Source organism: Tupaia chinensis, unplaced genomic scaffold (genome assembly GCF_000334495.1).
Source record: "Tupaia chinensis unplaced genomic scaffold, TupChi_1.0 Scaffold140095_1, whole genome shotgun sequence".
In the NCBI taxonomy this organism is placed as follows: domain Eukaryota; kingdom Metazoa; phylum Chordata; class Mammalia; order Scandentia; family Tupaiidae; genus Tupaia; species Tupaia belangeri.
In genome coordinates this window covers 875,721-898,117 of record NW_006199974.1, presented here as the reverse complement: position 1 = coordinate 898,117, position 22,397 = coordinate 875,721, and the positions used below count along the sequence as shown (strand labels likewise).

Here is a 22,397-nt window from a genome sequence, read left to right as displayed (position 1 = left end):
CACGCCCTATAGCAAAAACCTCTAAAAAAAAAAAAAAAAAAGCAACAATTTGGAAAGAACAGTTGATACTTGGAACACAAAGTTCTCAGAGACAATTGGCTATTTGATTATTATAACTAGTGCTTTGTCGTATCCATTCTCCAAGAAGCGTGATTTTACATGCCATAAACTCTTTGTACATTATTCTGGGTCCCTTTATTCAACCTGACTTGTACCAATATAGATTGTAAGGGTTTAAATTTATTTTTTTTATAAAGGTATCTTTTTTTAAGAATTATTTAATTTAATTTATTCATTCATTTTATTTTTTAAATTTGACCAGGGAGAGACACAGAGAGAGAGAGAAAGAAGGGAAAGTGAGAAAGCAAGCTGCCAGGTCCAGGACTCGAACCATGGTCAGCCACGTTAGAGTGTCCAGCACCTTAACTACCATGCCACCTGCTGGTCCCAAGGGTTTAAATTTATTTAGCGAAAAAAAGGGGCAAATTCCTGCTACTACTACAAGCAGTGTGCACAGAATAAGATTCTTAGTTTCTCTGAGCAGACACAATTTCTCCATCTGTACAAATGAGAATTAAAATTATGCCTACTTCACAAAGTGAGCAGAAGATTCCGTGAATATATATATAATGCATATGAAAGGCTTAAAATAGTACCTTTCTCTTAATACTTACAAGGAGGAAAAAAGAGTAGCAGCATTAGTAATAAGTATATTGTAGCAACGATTGCTTTACTAGTGATAATATGTTACATAATAATATTGTTATCTCATTGATAGAAGCAATACCAACTATTGTAAGGTCCTAGTAGTCATAGTGCTATTTTGGTGTTTCGTTTTTTTTTTAATTGCCAGAAGATGCATGTGCTCCGCCCAAGAGAGACACAACATTAAAAAAGAGAGAAAAAGCACTCCCAGTGAGGCATGATCACACTGCAGCCCCTTCTCCTCCATCTCTTTGCTATTTGGAGTACTCGTGCATGCCCATAGTGTTCCTCAAGCCACTGGGGCTGGGATTTGGACTGCACTTGTTCATGTGGGATGTACCTACCTGAGCCTCCGGGCTCCTTTTTAGAGAGAGAGAGACAGAGAGACAGAAAGCGAGAAATCACCCCCAAGGGGGATAGCTACGCCACAATCCCTTCTCCTCCTTTCTCCTCTTGGGATCTTGGGCACGCACGCACACAGGCCCAGTGTGAGTTTTAAGCCACCGAGCCCAGGACTCGAACTGCGGTCGACTACATGGGAGTCCAGCGACATAGCCATTACGTTATATGCTGGCTCCCACCTTGGATCTTTGATAAACAGCCTACCTAGATCCCTTCCGGCACGGGAAGCCTTCATCAGTACTTAAGACAGAAATATCTCAGAGCTGATCATTAGTGGGTAGCGAGTATAGCAAGGAGGCTGATTGGTTCCCTTATGGAGTGTTCATGTGGAAGGAGACAGTATTATTTCTGACCTGAAAAAGAAATCGGATACAAAAGACTATCCTCAAAAGAAAACTGAAAAGTTCGTCTATGTAAGGCCAGATAAGTAAGACAGACTACTCCCTGAAATCCAAGTTCGTCTGAGCCCAGCTGGAAGACATCTGAGCTATCTTCGGTTCAGCCAGTGCCATCTACTTTCTTCCTACCATGGGGCTTCATAACGTGTTTTACAGTAGCTACTAATTCCAAAAATAGGTACCTATGACCACTTCTATCTTGTCCTCCCCCAATTAACACCATTCCCATGTTCTAGTAGGCTTAAAACATGACTTATTTTTATAGTTCTGCTCTTTCGGTGTGAAATATGAAGCCCCGCTATGGACACGTGTCTCTCTTTGCTCTTTCTTCCCGTGATCTATTGCTGATTAATTTCAGATTATGAACTTTAAAAATTGTGATTCATTTGCATTTCCTTTGCACATAACATACTTCACTGCTTTCAAACTCTTTACCTCCGAAGATCTGTCATCCACTGAAAAGAGAAAAGGCCACTGCATGCGCCTGCTAAAAGGAGCAGGGAAACAGATATGAGTGTTGTTCAGCCCAATGGCTAACAGAGCTGCAAACACATCAGCATCGGTCCCTTTGTTCCCTGATTGTACCAAGTGGATTATTTGAGTACTTGAAGTTACAAAATGATACTTCAAATAGGTTTCTTGTATATGCAACACTCAGTATATGTGTGTGTATATAAAATGTATATGTCCAAATACAGATATACACGTATATTTGTATTGGTATATACATAGACACACATATATTTCACATGTATATTCATTTAGTAATTCACAAGCATTTTCGGCATACAGTTTTGGGGGGAAACTCCTGAATCTCTAATCAAAGACTTGAGGTAGAGTCCAGATATTAAACTAGATACTAAAACATACTGGCTTTGAGTAGGTCATTTAAACTCTATAGTAAAAATAGATTCTCCATTTATGAAATGGAGATGATACATAAGTGCTACAATTTTAAAGTGAAAGTTGACGTGACCACCCCAAAGCTATTTGCTTTTTCCTTTTGCACCCACAGAGCTTCATTGTTCGCTTTATTCATGTACTGAGCTCAGGGTTCCAATGTAGGAAAGAAAAAGAAAAACAAGGAAGTAAGGGAAAAAAAAAAAAACCTCTGCAAATCAATCCTCAACTTCCTTTATTATGAGATGGTATGAGTTATGTCCTCAAGTATTAACTATAAGTATGTGAAATAATTTTATATCTGATTGAGCTATTTTATTGATAGACTATCTGGTCTGCCTATAATAAACTATCTGGTCTTCCTATATAACTTCTATTTTTCATCCATTATTTATAAGAATCAAGGGGTGCCTTTTGGCTTTTAGGATCCTTCAGGGACCATTCAGGTGTTATGCAGTAAAGATGCTAAAAATCTGATGACTCGTTTTGATCAGAAATAATATACTTATCTGCTTTTCGGGGTGGTATCTGAAGTTTGATTTATTGTTTCACTTTAAATTCTCTAAAAAGACTGCTATTAATAAGACAATAATAACTTTTTGGTTTTTCAGATTATGCCAAAAACGTTGAATCCTCAGTGGAGAGAACAATTTGATTTTCATCTCTATGAAGAAAGAGGAGGGGTCATTGATATCACCGCATGGGACAAAGACGCTGGGAAAAGAGACGATTTCATCGGCAGGTTCGTGCAATTGGGTATCTTTGGTTCACCCAAGAGAGGGTGAGTTTTTATTAAGAGAATATTTGCTGGGGACTGACAGGTGGCGTGGTAGTTAAGGGCACTGGACTCCCACATGTCTGACCCTGGTTTGAGTCCTAGATCTGGCAGCTTGCTTTCTCGCTTGATCTCTCTCCCTCGCACTTGCTGTCTCACTCTGTCCCTCTCTGGTCAAATTAAAATAAATAAATAAAGTTAAATAAAATAATTATTTAAAAGGAACAATAAAAAAGAATATTCGCTTTAAGCCTGGTTATTGTAAATGTCTCTACTGTTTGGAAGGAAAAGATCTTACCATGGTAAGGCAATGCTTGAAAAATATATTTGAAGATTGACCAGTAGGTGGCAGTTTTGAGCAGTTGTTGGGCATAAGCTATCTGAATTCCATAATCAGAAGTTTTCTCCAGATGTCAGAAACATTGTGCACGAACGTTATGGGAGTGAGACAAGAGGGATTTAGTCTGATACAGGATACTTACAGGAACAAAGAGCATATTCGTAGTCTATAAAAGGATAATATTGATTTTCATAAAGCATATAGTGACCATAAAATACATTATTTCCTACAATTCCTTGCAAGGTAGGGTGTCTTTATAATCGCTTAGGAGCTCATAAATCTGTAAGAGAGCTCCCCAGGTTAGTGAAGGATGCACGGAAGTGATTCAGATCTATCCTCGTCTGATAATGCAGTAAAGAAAGGAATATTCTGAGGCTTCCAGAACATTTCTTCACAAAATCAGCATTATTTTAAATGACTACGGAAATCATGTGACCTTCTTTATTTTAAAATATATTTTTGATTATTATATATGTGACTTTGTAGCAAAGCACATTGAATCCTGCCAATACTGAAATAAAGTATTTCAGTGATATACAGAATTTGTTAGTTTAAGAAAAAAAAATATTTCTTCATGGCAGTGCACATGAATTCCAAGTCTTTAAATATAAAGCCTGAAGAAAATTCACACTTACTACTAATAAAAGGAATTTTACTCTAAAAAGCATGAATATAATCCAATCTCACATATTTATCTCTTTTTTTATGATTCTGATATATGTGTTGTAAACAGTAGTTTTCTTTATAATTTTATAAAGTGAGAGGTTGAAGATTCGCTTCAGTTAACCTTTAATGTTGTACTTCTAAAATGAAATTGGATGGAAAGCTGAGGCAGGAGAATTATGAACTTGAGGTTGGCCTGGGCAACACAGTGAAACTGTCTAAAGAAGAATGATGTCCCAAGTCTGTAGCCCCAGCAGCGAGGCTGAGGCAGGTGGATGGTGACACAGCAAGACCTCGTCTTTAAAAAAAAATAATGATGAAATTGGAAAAACACCATTGTAATCCAATAGTATGTTACATGTCAATCCTTTTTAAAGCATGGACTCTTATTACACATTGTCCTAAACACTATTTGAGAGTTTTCTTCAAGTTCTATCTTGTTTTCTTCGGTCTACTACTAGCTGAAATAGCTATTTGTATCTATTAATACATTGAATGCATTGCATTGTAATTACTTGTTTATTATTCTTGTCTCCCTCCCTTGGTAGGCTGTGAACTCTTTCAGGTAGATAGGAATACTTTCATGGTTTATAACAACATTCGTTATATTTGGTGACCGTAAAATATCCATCATGAATGATGGTCATAGGTAACTTGCTTCCTCAGTCTCATTACTTCATATTCAGTTTCCGACGTCGATAGAATGATGAAAGGCACTATCTCTAAAGTCTGCCGGCTTTCTGTGCTTCCCGGAATGTACTGCATGAAGTCCTTCTGATCCTTTCTTTCCCCCCATAATGACAGATACCTTTTATATATTGATTTGTTTTGGAGGAATTTCCAGATCTGGAAATTATGAAAATGACTCTTCCCATTGGGCTTGACCTTTTCCTTTCCTTCACTTGATAACATGATGAGTTCTTCAAGGGCAGGAATAATTGGCCCAGAGTTGTTTATCGCACTTTACTTTTTTTCCTGACTTTGTCCATAGTTTGACAGATTTTCAGAGAACCTTGACAAATGGGTAGATAAAAGATCGTGGAGATTGCTCTGGCTAGATCCCCCCAGGGAATCTAAGCTAAGAAAATCTTACAGAGTTTGGAAAAGTAGAAGGAATCTATATTTGTTGTTGTTGTTGTTATATACCAAACCTAATTGTCCCTGAAAACAAGCTGAAATTATTAGAGTGCAGAAACACAGGTGTGGGCAAGGCGACGCCTAGACAGCCCTTGAGTATCAGCTTGAACTGGTTTACACAATGAAGGGAATTAACTTTGAATTTTGACATCAAAGATGGGCAATAGCAACTTGTTGCATTCTTTGTTGACCTCCAAAGATGCCTGTTGCAGAAAAAGGAAATGACTACGGCGAATCATCATTTCAAATCTATTCCATGTCTCAGCAGCACTGGCTACTCTACTTACCTAACTTCACACTAGTTAAATTATACTTTAAGCACACCCTGTCACTAAAAAACAATGTTATCCACACCTAAGTGGCAGGAAAATTATGCTTATTTTAAGGTTGCATAGTAACAGCAGAGATAAAGCAGACCGTAGCAGAATTCCTTAATTCCTAGAATATTTAGAAGGAAGTTGACTTTCAATGACATTTCAGTTCTCAGAGTAAAGTCACACGCGGGCGACTGTCATCATGATCGGTCTTGTTTGCAAGCTCTCTGCAGCAACTGTCTGTATCGGTAGTAACTTAAAAATTAGGGAGCTGGCTACCCTGGGAGCTGGTTGGTGGCTGGTGAGTACATTGAAAGTTAAGTTGACAATGGAGGGTCATGCTCTCCCTCCCATGGCAAGTAACTTGTCAAGGTTACCATCTAAACAAGTTTACCATCTAAACAGAATCCCATGTGTTAGATACTTACGTGGATTAGAATAGATCATATAGATTATTGGGTTATCAGAAAAGTCATGATTCATTTTTGCATAGGAAAACAGGAAAATATATCATGACTTTCTTGGCAACCTAGTTTATTATGCTGTGTTTGGCTCTTGTTCGCTTTCATTTTCACCATCTATAATGCTTTTTGAGAATGTGTTTTGTAAATGCAAAGTCAGTAACATGGTTAGTGGGTTGCTTGGTTGGTTTTTGTCATAATAAAAACAAGCGTAGGAGGCCAGACAGTAGAGCAGCAGTAATACACAGCAGTCTACAAGCCTGGCCTACATGGGGAGGTTCTGGGTTCATGTGCAGAGACCTCCCTGAGTGCAGTGGGCATGTGCATGCCCGGAACCTGGGGCTGCCTGAAATGGGGGGAATGCGGTGTCGGGACCCTGTTGGGCTGCTGTTTTTGTCTCTGTCTTGCTCTCACTCATAGAAAAAATATTATAAATTAATAAACTATCAAAACACACACATACAAAGTGGCCAGTGTGTGGCACAGCAGTAACACAAAGTTCCACGATGCTGGGGCTCTATGGGAAGATCCTGGGTTATGTCCCCAGGTCTACTTGAACATGCAGATGTGCACCCACATATCCGTGCTCCTGGCTGGCTCAGGATGGGGTGCATCTCAGAGCGAGGTTCCTTCTGGGGGTGCTTCTCTTTCTCTTTCTCTCTCTGCCTCTCTCACTCTTTCAATAAATAAATAAACTTGACCATAAAAAAAATGCCTGAATGAGGAGCCAGCAGATGGTAAGGTGGTTGGGACACTGGACTCTGACATGGTCGACTGCTGTTTGAGTCCTGGACCTGGCGAATTGCTTTCTTACTTTCTCTCTCTCGCATATGTCCTACAGCAAATTAAAAATGAATAACAAATAAAACGAAGTAAATAATTCTTTAAAAAATACATGAACAAAAGAACTACTTGCAAATCTAGAGAATCAAAATAACACTGTTTTAAAGAAGAACACAGGCCATTTCTATCCCCACTTCACTCCCTATAGTCAGGCTTTTGCCCCACAGTCCACAGACCTGCTCTTGCCAAGGTCACCTGTGGCCGCTGCTGGGTTTAGTCCAGTGGCCAGTTTTCTGCTTCGTGTTGCCTGACCCAGCAGCAGTGTGGATCTTGGCTGCCCTCTCCCTCATTGAAGCTCATTTCTCACTTGGTGTCCAGAATATCACCCATCCTTGTTTTCTGCCTTATTGCATGCTCCTGCCTGGTCTGCTTTGCAGATGTTGCCTCGTCTCCCTCATGTAATTCTGAAGACTCTGAGCCCAGTCCTTAGGCATCTTCTGTGCTTGCTCTGCTGCCGACTTTCTGCCTTCTCGTGCTCGCCATACCACCCGTAGGTGGACAGCTCCTCTCCCTGACTCTTATCGCAATTCTAGATCTGAATATCCAACAGCCTGCCTGAGGTTGCCACTAGAATATCTAATAAGTTTCTTCAGATTAGCAGCTATCAACTTCAGATCCTCAGCCCCCCAGATCTGATCTTCCTTCAGGCTTGTCCCTTAGCTATTGCTAACACCAAAAGTCTTGGGGTTCTTTGTGATTCCTTCATTTCATCAAATCCACTAGCAACCGGATAACTTTGCCTTCAAAATAGATATCTAGTTTACTACTTGTCTTCGCTATCATTGTAATTGTGATGAAAGCTGCCATCACCTTTTATACGGACAACAGCAACAGACTTCTGTAATTCCTTCCATACCTCCTCCTCCATAACAGTCTCTCTCCAACACAGCAGCTAGACTAATATATATTTTTTAGATATATTTTTGCTATAGGACACATACACTCGCTGGAGAGACACAAAGAGAGAGAGACAGAAATCAATACATCACCCCCTAGGGGAGGTGGCCACACCACAGTCCCTCCTCTTCCATTCTCCTCTAGGAATTTGGGCCCACACCCATACACATCCAGCATGAGTTTCAAGCTGCCAGGTCCGGGACTCGAACCACAGTTGACCACATCTTAACCACCATGTCACCTGCTGGCCTCAGAGTAATATTTTTAAAGCACAGCACTCTAGCACAGGCAGTGGGGCTATTGTGCAAGAGCAGAGTCACATGGAAGGCTCTGCTTTGGAACCCAGCCCAACTTAGACATGCCAGGTGTGGCAGTACAGGTCTGTGATCCTATCTCTCACTTTCTCTCTCTCTGTCTCTCCAGCAAACACATGCACCTTATAGCAAAAATCTCACTAAAAACTAAGAAGAAAGAAAGAAAGAAGGAATTCTACTCACTAACTGTGTCACCTTGAGTAAATTAATTTGCCTGTCTGGTCTCTGTGACTTCTACTACTAAAAACATACATGTATGCACACAGAGACAAAATAATTTTACTCTTCTGCTCGAAACCCTTCCGTGGTTTTTCCCATTACAATCTGGGTAAAACCAAAATTCTTGCAGAGGCCCACAATGCTCTTCATGATCTGGCCCTGTACCCCTCCCTCTACCTTGAACTTCTGCTATTCTGCCTCGTTCTCCCTCTGCGCCCCTCCAGCCACGCTGGCCTCTCTGCTATTCCTGTTACCCCTCGTGGTTACCCCTCCATCCCAGGGTCTATACCTCCATCTCTAACACTTTCTTCAGGGGCCGCCTCTCTGCCCTGTTTATTCTCCTGTAGGTGTGTGCACAGATGTCACTCAGGGAGGCATCTATACCAATCCTGTTTAAAGTTGGACCCCTTTTGTTGGTGTTCCCTGCTCTCTGTCCTGCTTGGTTTTCTCCATAGAAGTAACTGCCATCTGGCATTCTGCACAGCTCACTGTTTATTCTGTTTTTGGTCCCACTCACTGGAATGTAGGCTTCATAACACAGGAATTTTTTTTTTTTTAAGAGAGAGATGTTGCTGTAGGGTACATGAGCTCACCAGAGACAGAGAGACAGAAATGATCACCACCCCAGGAGGAATGGCCATGCCGCAATCTCTTCTCCTTCGTTGTCCTCTCGGGATTCTGGGCACGCACACACACGTGCCCGCCATGAGTTTCAAGCCTCTGAGTCCAGAACTCGAACCATGGTCCACTATGTGGGAGTCCAGTGATACAACCTTAGGCCATCTGCTGGTCCCAAGACAGGAATTTTGAGTGTTTCATTCACTGCAGCATCCTCAGTACCTGGACAAGCATCTGCCACATAATAAGTGTTCAGTAAACATGAGGTTCTCAGAAACGTCATGACACATTTTTGCATAGAATAACAGAAAAATGCATCATGACTTTTCCAACTACCCAATATTTGCTGGATTTAAATTTAATTTAAATACCTGAAATGGATTTAATACTAAAAGTCACAGCTTTTCATTTTCTAAATGATACTGATGTGATACCAGCATTAATGAAAAAGAGTAATTAGTAAAATGTACAAAATGCCAGTGTAATTGTGGAAAGATGTTGGATATAATACAGAAGAGGAAGATTAATGAGTTAAAGTAGAAACATGTCTAAAAACTCTTTATACCATATTATAAACTACTAAATTGTATTTTCAGGGAAAAAAAGTAGGCTGTACATTTGCTGAGATTTTTTAAAATTATTTACTTACTTATTATCATTATTATTTTTTCACATGCTTTGCCAGAGAAAGAGTGAGAGAGAAAGACAGAGTGGGAGATAAAGAGAGAGAAAAAGCAAGCTTCCAGGTCCGGGACTTGAACTGCAATCAGCCATGTGGGAATTTCAGCGCCTCAACCACCATACCACCTGCTGGCCCCAATGCCAAGATGTTTTTATCATTATATCGTCATGGTATCTAGGGAGTTAATGCCATCTGGTTCTAAATTTTGCACAAAATTTACCATGAATGGAAAGAAACGTAATAGCAATGTGTGACAACTTACAGGGCACTATTACCAACATTAGCTCAACACTGGGGCAGGCAATAAAGTGGTTCATATTAAACCAATTTTGCAAATATTACAAATAGCGAGGCTGCACCAGAGAGGTTGCTTAGCTAGTTTGCAGCTGGAGTGATTGATCTGAGACAGCTCCAGATCTCTGACTCTAAAGTCCCCCCCTTATTTCACCACAGTCTTAGGCTTGGCCTGTTCTCCTAAAGCCACTAAGTGGTCAATAAAATGTCAAGTAGTAAGTAAACCAACGTAGGTGACACACACCATTTTGCAAGTTCAAACAAGTTTTTACCTGTCGCTGAACTCCAGATTTCTAGGGAAGGTGAAATAATGTTAATCTACTTGTAATTATTTAACTTTCTGATCACCTGCATTTTGGCAGGCAAGCGGACTGCCCCTTTGCGATAATCAGCTAATAAATCCTCATGATTGTTACACTTTTATGCAGAGCAGTAATCTGAACAAATTGGCTGCTGACAGCGGCGGTAAATTGCCAAGAAGGAGTGCTGTCAGAGAACAAGTTGTTTTTATGAACGTGCGGAATAAGTAAATCCCGTCTCCTGCCATTTTATTCAGTTGGAGTTATTTGCAATCCAATATAGCAAGATATATAGCTTTATTTATTAGTGTGCAAAATGCTTGTTTATCTTGAAAATGTCATGGGTTGGGGGCATATATATTTTAGGTTGGTCAATTGCTATGGACTTTATTTGTTGTATTGTTATCAGGGCCTAGGCACCGGTTGGTATTGCCTGTAACAACAAACAGAAACTTGAGTAGAGAGTTTAATTTTAACACAATTTTTAATGATATGTGATAAGAAAAACCTATTCAAAATCGACAAGTTCTGGGTGAAAACAAATGCTGTCGAATTCTATAGCTATGAAAAGAGTTCCATGATTCTCTGTTAGGGCTAGGGGAAGAATGTGAGGTGAGCAGGTGCACACGAGTGTGTGTTGAGTCTAGCGTGGCCAATGTGGTCACCAGCCTTGACATCGAGTGCGAACAAAATGAATGTTTTTTAAGGTTGAAGGTCAATGCATTTCAACATTTGACACTGCATAGATTCTGACTTGGAACATTTCTTACTTGTGAAACCAAAACTACAATGATTCTTTTACTTATTATTGCTTATTTTACTTATTTATTGCTTCAGCTCTTGCTCTTTAAGAGCAGAAGCGATCTTGCTGCATTATTCATCTGAAGGCACAAAGACGGTTATTCAGAACATTCTAAACTGAAGATTTTTTTTTTTTAAATGAAATCATTATATTTCACTATTTTCCTTTCTAAGAATTCAGTGAGGGGCCAGCAGGTGGTGTGGTGGTTAGGGTGTTGAACTCCAGCATGGCCACCGCAGTTCAAGTCCTGGACCTGACACTTGCTTTCTTATTTTTCCTCTCTCTCTCTCTCTCTCTCTCTCTCTGTCTCTCTTTGCCAAAGTATACTCTGATAAAGAAATCTGCCCAAAGACAGTTGAACAGAAAAAAAAAAATTTAAGAAAAAAAAAAAAAAAAAACAGGAATAGCATTTAGCATTTTTGTAATGTCGAGGATAGCATAAAAATTTCTTCATAATCAAGAAACTTCAAAACACTATAGTAATTATGTATTGATTCTTTAAAATGCAAGCATTCCAAGGAGTTATGTATTATAATAATTTATAATATATTAGTATTAGTTATACTAATGTAATCTCAAGAAACTTCATAAAATTGTTAAATTTGGTAAAAAAAATTATATAAAATTTTGTTTTTAACCCTTTCTCTCCCCACACATATGTAAAGAAAACCTACAAAGGTTTGTCTTCCTAGTCTGAAGATTTCATTTTTAAATCCTTTTTTTAAGAATTATTTTATTTTACTTTATTTAAGGGACAGAATGAGAGACAGAGAAGAAAAATTAGAAAACAAGCCACTGGGTCTGAGCCTTGAACTGTCATCTGCCATGTGGGAGTCCAGTGCCCTTAACTACCACGCCACTTGCCGGCCCCAAAGATTTCATTTTTGAATGTCTTGCTAATCATGATGGCTTTTAGACCAGCAGGTGGCATAATGGTTACATCACTGGACTCCCACATCGTCAATAATTGTTCGAGTCCTGACCCAGCAACTTAAAACTCATGCTGGGTGTATGCGCTTGAGTCTGGTGGCTTAAAACTCATGCCAGGCAAATGTGTATGCATGTCCAAAAATCCTTAGAGGAGAGGAGAATGGAGAAGGGATTCTGGTGTGGCCACCCCCACAGTAGGTGATTTCTTGCTTCTCTCCCTCTTTCTCATTCTCTCTCTCTCTCTCTTTCTCTCTGTCTCTCTGGCAAGCACATGTGCCCCACAGCAAAAATCTCTCTATAAAAAGAAAAAAAATCATGATAGCTTTAAAATATCACTAGCTAATACAAGCTCATACTTTAAGACATAAAATGCTATTAGAGGGACCAGCAGTTGGTGTAATGGCTATGTCGTTGGACTTCCATGTAGTTGACTGCAGTTTGAGTCCCAGACCCTGTGGCTTAAACTCATACCAGGCACATGTGTGTGCGTGCCCAAGATCCTGAAAGGAGAATGAAAGAGAAGGGATTGAGGTGTGGCCATCCCTCCTGGTGGGTGATTTCTTGCTTTCTGTCTCTCTGTCTCTCTCTGTTTTTCTGGTGAGCTCACGCACCCTATAGCAAAAACCTCTTTTAAAAAATGCTATTGGAGGTTCATTGTCAAAGAGAGTAGATATACATTTCTGTTACTGATCTTGGGAACCAGCAGTTGGCGTAATGGCTATGTCGCTGGACTCCCACGTAGTCGACCGCGGTTCGTGTCCCAGACCCGGTGGCTTAAAACTCATGCCAGGCGCGTGTGCATGCGTGCCCAAGATTCCGAGAGGAGAATGGAGGAGAAGGGATTGCGGCGTGACCATCCCCCCTGGGGGGTGATTTCTCGCTTTCTGTCTCTATGTCTCTCTCTGTCTGTCTGGCGAGCGCACGCGCCCTACAGTGAAAAAAATCTCTCAAAAAAAAAAAAAGAGAGTAGATATACATTTCTGTTACTGATCTTGATAATTTTTGAATTGTTTGGCCAAATTCTTGTTTGCTGTGCTCATACTACCATTGGTTTGTGAGTCGCACTGTGGCCCTCAGAGCGCCAGTATCAGGAGCAGAAGTGTCAGCTCTGCAGATTCTTGTTTACCATTGCTGTTCACTTGTGCTCCTTCAGTTAGCATTATCTTCAAGCCACAGTTCCTTTGCTGGGATCTTTTAAAGCCAATTGTCCAGTTTGTAAGGATTAGTTTAGTTAAAACTAGATTATATAGTCTGCAAATCCACTTAGCTGAGCATGTATGAACTGCAATTCAGTGAAGGCATGGGAGCACAGAGGGGTGCCACGGTCAACCCCTTCACATTAGGCAGCTCTGACACTTGACTTAAAACACTTGCAGGCTGTATGGGATATTTTTCTGATGTGTGGGCACCTGTGTTGATGTGTCCATTAAATATTGATAAAGCTTGATTTCTGTTATTTGTTCTGTATTTATGTCTTTATTTCTTCCATGAGTATAACACACAGAGAGAGAGAGACAGACTGCACCCCATCCAGGTGCAAGTTCAGACTCAGACAGTTCCCTGTCATGGGCAGCTGCATGCCCAGCACACTCAGGTGATCTCCGGGCTTGAACTCAGAACCTTCCACATGGGTCAGCCTCACAGAGTGTTACACTTTACCATGTAGGAATTTTTTTTAATTGAAATAGTTTTGGGGGGGTTTTTTTTGGAGAGGTTTTCGCTATAGGGCGCATGTGCTCGCCAGACAGACAGAGGTTTTCGCTATAGGGCGCGTACGCTTGCCAGACAGTCAGAGAAAGACAGAGAGACAGAAAGCGAGAAATCACCCCCCAGGGAGGATGGTCACTCCGCAATCCCTTCTCCTCCATGCTCCTCTCGGGATCTTAGGTACGCACGCACACTCGCCCGGCGTGAGTTTTAAGCCACCGGGTCTGGGATGCAAACCGCGGTCGACTACGTGGGAGTCCAGCGACATAGCCATTACGCTAACTGCTAGCCCCCAAATTGAAATAGTTTTAGCATTCACTTTCTGTTAGAATAGACTCATGCATAGACATGAGCCTCTTAGGGTGCTAATCAGAAGAGTGTTTACATGGGAAGAAATGTTGGTCACTGGCTCGGAAAAGGAAGAGAGGGAAAGGTGATAAGAACTCTGAGCTTGTTTTCCTTTAACATGGGGGGAAGTCACAAAATAGAAATGACTAGTTTTCCTTTCGTGTGATTAAATAATTGAAATGCATGTATGTATATGTGTGTGTGTGTGTGTGTATTTTTAAGTATAAAAACTTCCATCTCTGTCTTAGAAGTCAGGAAATGTGGTCTACGTTCTTCCCATCACTTAACTTATCTGACCCTTAATTTTCCCATTTGTGGAAGGAGAGGTGGTGATTCCAAAATCTCCAGTTTTGAGTATGTTTTGATTATTCTAATGATTGATTGGTAATATGGGTTCAGAACAGACACTTTAAATTTTCCAATATCAAACTGAGGTAAATGTGGTGATATAACCAGAAAGCATATTGACGTAGCACTTTCACCTTTTCAAAGTTTCCTCTATTATTCCTGCGTTCTTACGAGTCTATGCAGAGAGAAGGCATGTTTTAAAATTTCCATTTGATAAATGCAGAAAACTGAGGCAAAAAGAGTTTAGATGACTTGCTTAATATCACAATACTAGTGAATAATTAAGCTTTATTACAATTTCAGTGTTCTGAAATCCTGGCCATGGGCTCTGAAGCCAGATAACATTCTTCAAAGTAACACAGAGTCTGTGGTAGTTTTGGAAATAAGGAACTGAGAAATCAGAAGGTTTAGAATCAACTATATCCGAAAACTCTAACAGGGAATTTGATGCATAGTCATTAAATAAATAGTTAATGGATAGATGAAAGAGAGAGTGAAAAGAGTATTGGAAGGAAATCAGACCACTTTCAAGGAAGACGATAAAGCAGTGGTAGAGTGAGCATCCGATTATCCTAATATTCTAATATTCTCCACTCGTTCCAGCCCTGCCACTGTCTAGCACTATCACCAGGGGTAAAGTTTTGGCCTCTCTGAATCTCCGTTTCCTTTCCCATATCTACCTTAATGCTTACGTAACACCGACTGCACTTCAGGTACTGTGTTGGTTCTGAGAATAAGACATTGGGCCTGCCCTCAAGGAATTTCTGAACAGTGAGAAAGACAGCCACACGTTATTTCAATAAAAATTCGTAAAACTTAGCCAAGCAATGGTAGATGGATACATCATCTCAGGCAGAAGAGATGCTTTGTCCAAACATAAAGAAATAGACAAGCCCTAGCATGGATGGTAGCAGAATTATACTCTGTCTGGAAGGAGTAGCAAGTGAGTTTGCTAGTGATACGCAAGCTGATGGTCGGTCTTGGCCTGCACTGTTGTCTTTCTAAGGATGTTTTATGGATGGCAGGAAGCCATAGACGGGACATTGTCGGGTGTGTTTTAGACATCAATGACTGAGATGGTTGAACTGTGTCAATGGTTCTTGCCTTAGCACACGTTCTCTAGAAAACAAAGTTTGAGGCAGTGAAGTGCAGATGCTTTATTGGGAGTCCAGTCACAGGCAGGAAGAACAAGGGAAAGAAAGAACATGAGGCAGAGAAGAATAGGAAGAAATACCAGGAAATAAGTTACTGGAAACACTATTTCCTGTTTCAGAGACACAGCTGGTTGCTTTAGCAAGTACGCCCACTTGGCCCCGTGTAGACAGGCAATATGGAGAACCATGTTCTGGACAGTCTGGGAGAGGAAAGGAGGCAGGAACTTGCCTTCCCATCTCCTGTTCCATTGATCAAAGTTCACCCCACAAGGAGACATCTCTGCATTGTTTCACCAGCTTCTTTGGCATCCAGATCCGATCTCCACAGTGTGGTTTTGCGTCATGTGCGAAAGAAGCTGTAAAAGCCAGAAATCCCAGACATTTGGTAGCAAAACCCTGATGCACAGTAGTAGCCAAGTGGAGTGCCCAGCCTGTGTGAGCAAGTGAAAGATCAGCCAGCCCTAGGTGGAAGACCTTGAGGGCCCATCAATGTCATGGTGGTGGGATAGAAAGTAGTCCTCTGGGGAGGCATAGCCAAAATAGCAGCTGAGGAAAAGTAAGCAACTGAGGGCCAAGGAGACTTCGGAGAGAGAGATAAGATGTGTAAGATAAATTTTCAAATCGCGTGTGTAGAACCCCCCAGGTACAAAGAAAACTGTCTTTTGAACCAAAGTGGAGAGTTCACACCACCTTTGCACACTCCCTCCCAGGGTACCTTGAGGCACACCTGAGTGCTTCTATGATACATTTTAGAGCTAGACTACAGGGCCAGTAGATGGCATGAGGATAAGGGGGCTAAATCCCTTGGGACCAGCAGATGGCCAGCAATTTATGTTGTTGAACTCCTATATGGCTGACCATGGTTTGGACCCGATGGCTTCAAAATCACACCAGATGCGTGTGCTGTGTGTCCAAGATCCCAGGAGGAGAAGGAAGGAGAAGGGATTGTAGCATGGGGGATGATATCTCACTTTCTCTCTCACTGTGTCTGCCTGTCTGTCTCTCTCTGGCAAGTGCACACACCCTAAAGCAAAAACTCTTCAAAAAAAAAAAAAAGTGGCTAAACCCCACTTGGCTGACCTTGTGGTTAGAGTCCCAAACTCACGGCATGATAAACACACGAGGCCCAGGTGTTTTTATGGACCTGCATGCCCAAAAATCTCAAGAAGAGAATGGAGGAGAGGGGATCGCCATGTGTCATCCCTCCTGGAAGGGTGATTTCTCCCTTTCTCTCCCTCTGTCCTCCTTTGTCTCTCTTGAGCAAGTGCAAGTGCCCTATGGCAAATTTTTAAAAATAAATAAATTTTTGATAGTACATTTGAGCAATAATATTTCATTGGCTATAAGAAAAATGTGGTATCTTAGTCTTCTGATGTGTGCGATTTCCAAGAAAAGAAGATGGAGCAAGTGTTAAATATGGATATAGTTATAGTAAGTAGGGACCAGTAGATGGCGTGGTGGTTAAGGGCGCTGGACTCCCATATGGCTGACTGTGGTTCAAGTTCCGAACCTGGCGGCTTGCTTTCTCCCTTTCTCTCTCTCTCTCTCACTTTCTCTCTCTCTCCCTCTCTCTCTCTCCTGTCTCTCCTCCCTCTCTTCTCTCTCCCTCTCTCCCTCTCTCCTTCTCTCCCTCTCTCCCTCTCCCTCTCTGGTCAAATTAAGATAAATGAATAAAGTTACATAAATAATTCTTTTAAAAAAAAGAGTCATAGTCGGTAGTGGAATTGGGGATGTTTGAGAATTTCAAGTTCATTTAGTACAATGGACTCATAACTGCAGGTGAGAAGACTAAAATTTAAGAGAGTAAGTTGTCTTTAAAAAGGACATACAACTGATTAGGGAAGGATGGAGGCACAGGACCAAGCGAAACTGACTCCCAGTCCTGAGCCCTTTTCTCTGTATGCTCTCTGTGGAAGTATTTCTGGAGTTAATGAGTTGGTGTCAATGTTGTTGTTGAAATATTTTGCATTTTCATTTTGATAACAGTCTAAAACCATTGATGCTTTGTCTGAGCAGTGCAGATGAGCCAAACACAGGAGAATCTGCCCCACAGCAATGACGCCTGTTTCCCATTGAGTCACAAGGGGGTCCATCTTTGTGTGTCATTTGTTCAAAGCTACAACTAGGTGACAAGAGTTTTTCGCCACCAAATTCCAGCAATAATTTGATGTGATACCTATCAGTGAAGCTGTAATACAAACTTTATCCTCAAGTTAACAAGATAATTTTGCTTAGTTGTAGGTGACAATTCATTTAAAATGACTCTTCCTCCTGAGCAGCATTTTTAGATAAGCAGGCGATATGAATAACCTCAAGTAACACAAAGAAACTTGAATGTGGGTCAGTACATGACATAGCAGTTATGTTGGTGGACTCCCACATGGCCGACTGCGGTTCGAGTCCCGGACCCTGTGGCTTGAAAATTATACTGGGCATACGTATGTGCATGCATGCCCAAGATCCCGGAAGGAGAATGGGAGGAGAATGGGGGAGAAAGGATTGCAGCATGGCCATCATCCCTGGAGGGAGGTGGTGATCTCTCATTTCCCTCTCATTATTTCTCTCTCTTTTTCTCTCTTCCTGGCAAGTGCACATGCCCTAAGGCAAAAATCTCTTAAAAAAAAAAAAAGGAAGGAAAGAGAGAGAGAAAGAAACTCAAAGTCATTTAACACTCTCATCTGATAGATTTATATAAGTGGACATTCTTTACAATAGAATGACTAAAGTCAAAATTTTAAATCATTATATATGTCAGACCTTGTAATGCTTTATTTCTATGAGTACACCCTATATTAAAATTTTAGTTGCTGCAGAAAAGCATAATCTTTCCTATAAATTTATATTGTTAATTTATGTTTTATTAGTTTCATAATTTTAAAAGCTTAATGTGTACATTTTTCTTAATCATCTCAGAGGAGCAATCACTTACAGCTTTCTTCCCTTGTTTAAACACATTTAAACAACATTAAAATAAAAACAATGTAATTCCATACCTGGGAACCAAGATCATTTTTTTTTGTTAAAAATAACTGTAAATATAACCCACTTTGAGAACCACTGCTAACAGCACACACTTCATCCTGGGATGCACAGTTACTTAACAGCAGATTAGTGGAGGAAAAAGACCAGGTCTTGAATTCCAGGGTCCGAGGTTCAGATCCTGGCTGTGCTGATCAATAGCTGTATGTCTCCGTTGAGTCAGGTAACCTCTCTGGCCATCACTTACTCATTGTCAAATTAAGGAGATTGCAGACTGCTACCAGAGAGAATAAGTAGCTGAAGTGGGTTAACTGTAAATAGACAGTATTGAAAGTAACTAAAGAAAAGACTTTTGCCTTGTATTTAAAGTTATTTGGATTCAAACTTTTTTCTTAGCACTGCAAGCAAAACAACACATCAGTAGTTCAGAGTCTATCTGAAAGGAGCCTGTTTGCAATTCCTGTACCAGGTACTCTGTGGAGCACCTTCTCGAACTCTAAAGCGTTAAATGCAATGACTCCCGTATGATGAAGAGTAAACCAGCATCCGCACAACTAGTGCAAAGTGGGAATTCACATCAAATAAAATCCTCCAGATCTCAATTCCAATTAAAATAAGAATGTTAGATAAGGTATTCGATGGTGGGTTTTATAAACCTTTTATAGAGTTTGTTTTGTTTTGTTTTAATTTGCTATGGGTCACATGTGCTGTCCAGAAGGAGATAGAGATAGAGAGAGGGAAGGTGAGAAAGCACCCCCTCCCCAGCTGGAATGGCCACACTGCAATCCCTCCCCTCCATTCTGCTCCAGGAGTTTGGGGACACACACACACACACACCCAGTGTGGAGGAGAGGGGTGCAAGGCTACTTGAATTGCATGGTTGGCCATGCAGAATCCAGCCACCTTTAACCATCATGCCACCAGCTGGCTCCCTTTAAAGTTTAAAAGAGCCAGCGTGGAAGTATTTTGAAATAAATTATTAAGAGAAACAATGAGGTAATCTATTGTACAGTCTAACTTTAGGGAGGGGTTTTCCAGATTGGAGATCTCAAAGTTCTCATTTTCTTAACAGTTAGCATTTAGCACACACAGACTTTCTGCCAGTACCAGTGTGTTTCTTTTTGTTTTCATTTCCTGCACCCACATACCTCTTCCTCCCAGTCATGTCTGGTCCCAGCCATCTCTCATACTTACAGGTAAGAGGAAATAAAAGGTGGATGTCTAACTTTGACTCAGTTTCTGAATCTCTCATGCTAAGGAGATGCTTGAATGCAACTTTAAGCTTTGAGGTCCTGTTCATAAGAGTTTAGTTTAAAAACAAAACAAGAAACCATAAATAGAATAAGCACTAAGAAGCAAGAATTAAATGGTTTCTGATAGCTGACAGTCTCATTTTAGAAGTTGTCATATTTATTCTTGTCCTGTAATTGGCTGTTTCCTGTTTTAAATGCCCCGTCTTCAGGGGGGTCACCTTTTCCTCAGCTTATTAGCCTTGTGGTGACCACATTATCTTTCTCTTCACAATTGATTGGCATCTTTATGCAAAAGTTTGCAAGGTATTCAGCACCGAGAGAGTGGCCTATTGGAGCCAGAGACTGTCACACGACAAAACCCCTGTTAGGACAGTTCTGATACATACGTTTGAGCTAGAATGTTTTGTTCTGCTTTGTTTTGGAAGGCGGCACTATTTTGATATATGTGATGTACTACGAATAAACTAGTGCAATTTTTTTTTTTAAGTGTAAAACGTGGAGCCAGGTGGAAGCACAGAGGTAAGATGCAATACTTTGTGAAGCAGACCCACTGGTTTGCATCTGGAGACCTCGCTGAACTTGGTGGGCACGTGGGTGCCCGAGATCCTGGCTGGCTAAAGGGATCACAGTAGCAGAACCCTGACAGGGCTCTGTGTGTGTGTGTGTGTGTGTGTGTGTGTGTGTGTGTGTGTGTCTTTTTCTCTCTCATTCACAAAAGAAATAAGCTTAAATATATGTGTATATATATATATATATATAGGGCCAGTCCAATGATTTTGTGGTTAAAATGACTGGATCCCACAGGGACTACTGCACAGTTCAAGTCCTGGACCTAATGGTTTGAAAGACACTCCAGAAGCATGTGTGTACAAACCCAGAGTCACAAAAGGAAGGATAGAAAAGGGATTGCAATGTGACTGTGCCTAATTTTGGGGAGGAGGGACTTTCTTGCTTTCCCTTTCTCTCTCTCTCTCTCTCCAGTAAGAGCATGCATTCTCTGGCAAAAATAAACCATATATGTACACACACATATATGTGGCATAGTACATATTCTGCTCACTAATAACATTTATGAGTGAGGGGAAAGCACCTGTTGTTTCAAAAGTAACCCGCAAATGCAGACTCTTGATAGTTTGCCTCTGCAGACAGCTCCTGTCAGTCTTTCTGCAAGCAAAGTTCTACTTATGAAATGGTTTAGGCCACCCAGGAATGGGAACTATCCTCTGCTTTTTGAACACCGTAACAGTGAATAATAATCAGATAAGCAGGAGCTTTGTGTCTTACAGGAAATAAACAATTGCAGACCCTAAGATAATTAGGATCTGAATTTTGCAAAGAACATCAGCTGACATGAAAGACGTATTCTTCCAGCAGTCCAAATAGTGTTTCTATTGATTTATTTCTCACAGAGCTCTGAGCAGCCTGCACTTCTGCCGTTTGATGTGGTGGAAAAAGCCACTTGCTGATTCAAAACATTTGTTTCTAGGTGTCAGGTCGACCTGTCGGCCCTCAGTAGAGAACAGACACACAAGCTGGAGTTGCAGCTGGAAGAGGGTGAGGGACACCTGGTACTGCTGGTCACTCTGACAGCATCGGCCACCGTCAGTATCTCTGACCTCTCCGCCAACTCCCTGGAGGACCAGAAAGAACGGGAGGAGATATTAAAGAGATATGTACGTATGTAACCCTTCTGCTTACAGAGTCGCTTGCAACCAGCTGAGGTTAGACACAATCTACCCAGAGTGCCAGAAGTACTTCTGAGATGCTGTAATACCTGATGGGAGAATCAGGCACAGCAAAAAGCCGGGCAAATGCCAATGCCACACAGACCTTGCCAGAAACACTTACCATTTCTCCCCCGTATGGTATCTAGAGATCTGGTCTTCTCTAGAATCTCTTCCAGAGCAAGTTCTGGATTCTGAGATCCTACTCAGGAATTGTTATCCTGCAGGGAAATACCTATAAAGGAAGTCGTATTTACACAACACTACTTTAACATCCATTCATTGACTCTTTGTAGTTGCAATTAACATCTTTGTCTTTCCAAGTTAGAAATGAGGTTCAAGGCTGACATTAGTGACTTGGTAACTGGAGAGTGTTCCCAGAACTGATTTTTATTTTCAACTGCTCAGAAAAGCATCATGTTGTTCCTTTCATTATTTTCAATTGAATGTGAAACAAAACTAAAAGGAAGCCTCCTCTCTCATCAGATGTGGAACGATTGGGTAACATAGCGAGTCACTAAATTAGCTCATTTCACCAACCCCAAATAGTCACAACCAAATCTCCCTATTTCCCAGCATCCTCCCCACCGTGCCTTTCCCACCATGTAGTTTTCTTGAATCAACAGAGAGGGGAGCTCTTACTCCACCATTCTCTCTCAATGGAGGCTTGAAAAAGTAAACGTCTCAGTACCCCTGAAGCTGGGGGGAAAAAAAGCTTTTCCACTTAAAATTACAAAGCTTGTATTGTACGATGCTGCCAGGTGTTTAGAAGGCTCCTCTAGACACTCAGCCATGAAACCAAGCTTTGACTAACAAAGAACCTCTCTTTTTTTTTTTTTTTTAGATTTTAAAATTTTTTTATTTTGCTGACTGACATCTTTTAAAAAACTG

General features: G+C 40.9%; 1 protein-coding gene across 5 annotated transcripts in view; it reads left to right on the top strand.

Moving 5' to 3' along the window:
• MCTP1 (multiple C2 and transmembrane domain containing 1) overlaps positions 1-22,397 on the top strand; it is a 418,517-nt gene that overhangs the window by 180,951 nt on the left and 215,169 nt on the right. For all 5 annotated transcript variants that reach the window (XM_027765984.1, XM_006162512.3, XM_027765986.1 and 2 more), the window contains 2 exons: positions 3,017-3,147; positions 21,269-21,455. In XM_027765984.1, the coding sequence (XP_027621785.1) occupies positions 3,017-3,147; positions 21,269-21,455 (318 nt within the window). The remainder of the gene's footprint in view (positions 1-3,016; positions 3,148-21,268; positions 21,456-22,397) is intronic.